Source organism: Octodon degus, unplaced genomic scaffold (assembly GCF_000260255.1).
Source record: "Octodon degus isolate 3935 unplaced genomic scaffold, OctDeg1.0 scaffold00050, whole genome shotgun sequence".
NCBI lineage: Eukaryota > Metazoa > Chordata > Mammalia > Rodentia > Octodontidae > Octodon > Octodon degus.
In genome coordinates this window covers 7,857,105-7,863,104 of record NW_004524626.1, presented here as the reverse complement: position 1 = coordinate 7,863,104, position 6,000 = coordinate 7,857,105, and the positions used below count along the sequence as shown (strand labels likewise).

Below are 6,000 nucleotides of genomic sequence, written 5' to 3'. Positions count from 1 at the left end.
TTTTTTCTTGTTTTTTTTTTTTTTTTCGGAGCATATGTAGAGTTGTCCAGTGCCTCGCTGGGCGAGCGGCCGAGGCTGGACGGCGTCCGGGCGACCTGGACACTGTGCTTTCTCCGGGTGTGGGTGTCGCGGTTGGTCGGGCAGCTAAACAGGGGTGCCCCCCACCCCCACCCCGGCCCCCTCCCCCCACCCCAGCTAGGAAACAAAAAGTCATTGTCACGTGATTATTCCCCCTCCCTGTTTTGTTTTTCCCCCCATTGCTTCTTCTCTTTTCTTTTTTGTACCTGCTCAGAAAGACCCAAAACAAAACAAGAAAAATCTCTGCAGAGGTAAGAAAGGTCCCTTCACGGTCCGTCTCCCCACAAAGGGGCTTGGGGGGTAGTCTTGGACCCAAACGTTTGGCAATCTTGGTTACAAGACCTTAAATTGGAGGCTGGTGATTCGACGGCAGGGACGACGGCTGCCTGCCCTAGGGAGGGGACAGTGAGGGCTGGGGGGTGACACCCCACCCCGGCTGTCCCCCCAACGGAAAGCTAAGGGCTATTGGTCACTCGAATAAGGCTATGACAGAGGGCTGGGGACGGAAGGACTGGGAGGCGCTGGAGGCCTTCATGCCGCGTGGAGAAGGCAGGCCCCGGGGCCGCGGCGGACAGCGAGCGTCCCGGAGGTCTCTGTGGGCGCGACCTGGCCTGACACCCCGCAGGGTCGCGGTGCTGCCGGCCTTGTCCCCTCCAAGTGACCGGCTCAGGGCCACCACTCGCGGATGTCAGGAAGTCGGAAAAGTTTGGCCCCATGATCTCTACTCAAAAATATATATATATATATACTGTCTCTAGCTCTCTCTATATGCACATATATATAGGGAAAGTCGTGATTTCGTGGATGGGGAGCCACCATGTGAGGTGAGGGGGAGAAGGGAAGAAGAAACGTCCCCAAGTGGAAGGTGGGGGTGGCAGTGTATGAATTCTTCAGCCCAACACAGGGGACCTTGTCCCTCTACCCAGACAGACCACGGAGCTCCCCACTTGGTTCTGAGGAGTGGTTCACATTTTTGGGGTGAATAGGGAACAAGGGGGAGGAGCAGGGCTGGTGTTGGAACACAGCTGTGACTTAGGGGACAATCCTGGGCAGGTGGAAACTGGACACCCTTCCTGGGGAGGGAGCCCCTGACCTGGGAGAAGGGATGGGCATGGGGGGGGTCATAGGAGGAACATGACCCCTTACTGCCCCAGCCTCTGTGCCCCGGGCCAGGCTGGGGTCTGAGGACCCAAAGGCTCCCTATGTTTTCCAAAAAAGCAAAATCTCAGGGTTCTGTGGCTGAGCCCCCAGGCTCTGAAAGGACTTCAAGCCCTAAGCTTGTGCCTGCCTCTTGGGCCCTAGACTTTGTCACTGGAACTCCAGGCAGGTCATTTAGGCCCCTTCCATGCCCCCATTCTTTTTCTTCTTTTGTTGTTCAAATCCTGCTCCTCAAGAGCTGGGGACAGTAGGGGGTCAGGAATTAGAAGCGGGCGGATGCAGCCCACTACCCTGGATTTGGTGACCGGTTGACAGCCTCCGCTGGGGACCTCCCCACAGCTCAAAGGGCAGGACACTGAGCAACACTAACTGTGTACCTACTGTGCGCCAGGCCATCGTGAGGCTCTTTCATACAACAGCCGTGGTGATTTTTAAAAATTACAAAAAAGAAAAATGAATAATCCAGAGTCTTTTCAGTGGCGGATTCTGGGCTTAGCTGGGAGAAGCCCCCTCTGTCCCACAGGCTTTCCACAAACCCACTTTATAGGTAGTGCCCCTGGAGTTGGGGGTCAGGGTTATGATTACACAGCGGCCTCTTGGGGTTACCACTTGGTCCCCAAAGGAACATGATAAAGTTCTTTGTTCTGATGGAAAATAAACTTGTAGGTTTTGTGTGCTCATGGGGTTGGTTTTTTTTTTTTTTTTTTTTTTTTGCATGATTATTAGAAGGATCAACCCAGTGGGGATGGATTACCCTAGAGGAAGCTGGGGCTGGTGCAGTAGAAGACAAGGGCAGGAGGCCATCAAGGGCCTGCACCCCCCCAGGCTCCAGCCGTGGTTCCAAGGTGAGCTGGGTCCTACACAAGGGGCAGGGTCTGAGGTGCACATTTAACATTTTCCCCTTTGGTCTAGGGGCCTTTCAGTAGGGACAACAGAGTCACAGGACAGAAGAAGCCCCTCCCTAATGTACCCTCCATCCCAGGCCAAACCTGCCTTTTCCAATAAACTCCTATTCATCCCTTAAAACCTTCTCCAGGAAGGATTTGCCTAGCCACCCGCAGTGGGAAACCCCAGCTTCTCCCCCACCTTCCCACCCTCACCCCGGCCTCCTTTCCAGCCCCAACCACAGTTATTGGGGGTGTCTTTGTCCAGCACCGTCCCTGCCAACCCAACCAAACCCAAGAAGGGTTTGGAAAATAAGCAAGGGGTAGGGGTGGGGTATGGACAAAACCAGGGCTGGGCGGGGCGTGGGGCCGCCTGGCGGCTCACCTGGGCCAGGCCCGCAGCCTCAGGGCAGCTGTGGCACGGTCAGTAGGGGTGTCCCAGGTCTTTGGGCCGCTTCAGCTGTACTTTGAGCCTTTTCATGCCGATCTGGAAGCCGTTCATTGCCTGGATGGCGGTCTGTGCGCTGGCCGGGTTGTCAAAGCTCACGAATCCTGCAGAGACCGGGGTGGACCGCGATGGTGGGTGCCGGGGGCGTCCGCTGCTTGCGGGGTCCTGGGGGGGGGGGCAGGCGGACTTGCCAGAGAACACACGGCAGCAGCCCTGGCTCTGTGCTGACACTTTGGGCTTGTATGCACTTGGGGACAGGGTGCTCACTCCTTATCTGGTCTGACAAGCCGCCTCACCCAGCATGGGAGACAGCAGGGCTGTCTTGTCTGAGAACTCTGCAGTACATCCTGCCTTCCCACCTGACTGCGCATGGGTATGTTCTTGTCACTAATTCCTCTCCTGCTTTCTGTACCTCTGCGCATGGGTCCCACCTGCACAGCAGGGCCCAGCGGGGCTACCGGTGAATCTAGAGCTGGCAACAAGGCTCCGATGGCTGCATCTTTACTGTCACCTCTAACTGCCCCATTACATAATTGAGCAAGCTGCGTCTCAGAAGATGGGTGGCCTTTCCTTTTCAACTCCCCCATCCTTCTGGAAGGGGACATGGAAGGGGGGCCCAGGGCACTGCATGTGCAATGAACTAGGGCCCGGACAGATGAGTCTTAGAAACGCTGTACAGGAACTGCTGGGTATACAGCAGGTGTTCAGCACGTGCACGTTCCAGAGGACTTACCGAAACACTTGCTCTGGTTGGTAGCCCGATCCATAAAGACCTTGGAGGAGATGATATTGCCGAAGGGCAGGAACATCTGGGTCAGCTCCGTGTCTCCAAACTCCTGGGGGAGGTGGTAGATAAACAGGTTACAGCCTTCGGGACCTGCAGGTGGGGGAGAGAAAGACATAAAGCCCCCAAGGAGAGGAGGCAGAGCCCCGGGAGGGGCGTGGTGCGGAGCCTCACCCTGATTGCCAGCTGGAGGGAATCGGGCTTCCTGGGACCCCAGCAGGGACCCGTAGGGACACAGGTGGGAAGGAGGCGGGGCTGTCATCCCTGCCTTCCGGTCTGATACAATCCTACCTGCTGCTAATAATTCTCAAGCCTGTGACTAGGCAAAAGGCACCAGCACCCAGCTAAATCCTCCACGCAACACCCATGATAATGTCAACCCCACAGATGACACCAAGTTCCCAGGAAAATCCATTTCTAAACCACAAATTCCAGCTCATTTATAGAAGTTAGAGAAACTACATGTGAGAAATACACAAACTTGTGGTATCTTTGCATACATTTTGTAATTCTAGAACCATATTAAAACTGTCACTTAAAAGCAGTCCATGGGCTGGTGAGATGGCTCAGTGGTCTAAAGCACCTACTTAGAACAAGCTCAGCAAAGCATGGGGACTGAGGTTCAATCCCCCAGCACCACATACCAGCCAGCCCCACCCCCTGGTGGGCTGAGCTGGCCACACACACACACACACAAATTAAAAAAAAAAAAAAAAGCAGTCCAGAGCTCGGTGAGTGACATGTGCCTGTGATCTCAGCACTCAGGAGGCTGAGGCAGGAGGATCTTCAATGAGTTCAAGGCCAGCCTGAACTATACAGACTATCTTATCTGTACAACTCCCCAAAAGGAAAATTAGTTGAAAATAAAAAAGATAATTTTCCAAAAGCTGGGTATGAAGCCAACCAGATAGCTCAGCAGATTAAAGCGCCTGTATAGGAGACACAGGACCAGGGTTCGATCACCCAGCGAGGTGTGCCAGTCCCACCCCGAGGACGAGTTGAGACAGAGATTCAGAATGGGTGTGGTGGCACCTGTCTGTAGTCCCAGCGCTTGGGAGGCTCAAAACAGGAGGATCACTACAAGTCCGATCTATGTAGTGAGACCCTGTAGACTCTGTACTAAATACATTTAAAAAAAAAAAGCCAGGTGTGGTGCTGCACACCTGTAGGAGGTGAACATTTTTATTTTATTTTATTTTTGGCAGAACTGGGGATTGAACTCAGGCCCTTGTGCTTGCCAGGGAAGCGCTTATTCCACTGAGCCATCTCCCCGGCCGCTGCACACCTGTAATCCCAGAACTGGGGAGGCTGAGGCAGGAGGATCATTGAGGGCTGCAGGCCAGTTTGAGCTACAAACTGAGCTCAAGGCCAGTCTGAACTGTATAGTGAGACCCTGTCTCAAAAAGACAAAAGACAAAAGACAAAAGACAAAAAAAAAAAAAGAATTTTCCTGTCCTGAAACCATAGGTAATTAAACAGTGACATAACATATTTTTAAAAGGTCACACTTAATCCTCAAAATCATCTCAAACTCAAATAATCCCCAGTGGATGAATAATATAAAAACTATAAATAATACAGTAATAGCATTTAAAAACCCTGATTATCTGACCATAAACAGTCCCCCATATCTGCAGCTGTCAATCTCATCTCCAAAGACCACCCGATGCATGAGCCCCCAAAGAATCGTAACCCTCTTTCAGCAATGAACATGGCCCCTCAAAGAAAATACTGAGATCACACGTGGACCGAGCCCTCCCTTCTACGCAGGAGTATAGCTCTCCACTAACACTTGTTTGTAAAATACACTTTGTTCCAGTGACAATCTCTTCTATTTTTAATCTTTGTTTATTTGGTACAGGGTCTCGCTATGCAGCTCCCACTGGCAGTGATAGTGATCCTCCTGTCTCAGCCTCCCCAGTGCTGGGATTAAGGCATGCACCAGCACACCCAGTTTCTGCGGCCAGCCCAGTGCACGGTGATGGGTACCAACACAGCATGTGGTACTGGAGATCGAACCCAGGTCCTTGCACTTGCCAGGCAGGTGCTTAGACTGCTATCTCCCCAGGCCTCCAATGACAATTTTGAGCAGAACTGGAGTTTTGCACTTGTTTGTGTCATTTTGTCTCCTTCATTGCCTAAGAAACAGCACTGGGTGAAGGCAGATAATTGCACCTGGTTAACCCTTCTAAGAAAACAGGTGCACGCCAGCACATGCGCCAGCACATGCGTCTCAAATGTCTACCTGAGAGTGTTTTGGTTTTGGCTTTGACAGTTTTGAGACAGTCTTGCAGTGTAATTCAGGCCAGCCTTGAACTTTGGCATAGCCCAAGCTGGCCTCACTCCCAAGTGCAGGTATGACATGCCTTTCCCAGCACCCTTGGTGGGATACTGACTCATACAAACTCTTGATACTGTTGCAGCTGGTGGCTTTAGCACAGAGCCTCCTGGGGACACACTGTGATGCAGGACAGAGGAGCAGCCCAGTGGCACAGCCCTTTGCTGTGGCGGGTCTGGCTTCTCTGGCTGGTCTCCTCCCAGGACACCCCGGGTGCCAGGAAAAGTCACTACTCATATCCCAGTGACACCTCCAGGCCCAGATTGATGCTCAAGTCAAGAGGGGGATGCTGAGGGGTGGGCCAGTTGTA

The 6,000-nt window shown here is 52.9% G+C and overlaps 1 protein-coding gene across 8 annotated transcripts in view; it reads right to left on the bottom strand.

Moving 5' to 3' along the window:
• Positions 1-278: 278 nt before the first annotated feature.
• The window catches only part of Celf5 (CUGBP Elav-like family member 5), a 35,802-nt gene continuing 30,080 nt past the window's right edge, over positions 279-6,000 (bottom strand). For 3 of the 8 annotated variants that reach the window (XM_023717023.1, XM_023717026.1, XM_023717027.1), the window contains 2 exons: positions 3,362-3,445; positions 279-2,672 (listed from right to left, as the gene is read on the bottom strand). In XM_023717023.1, coding sequence (XP_023572791.1) covers positions 2,545-2,672; positions 3,362-3,445 — 212 coding nt within the window. In that variant the 3' untranslated portion in view covers positions 279-2,544. Of the gene's footprint in view, positions 2,673-3,301; positions 3,446-6,000 lie in introns of all 8 variants that reach the window. The other 5 variants (XM_023717024.1, XM_023717028.1, XM_023717029.1 and 2 more) reach the window with 2 other exon arrangements.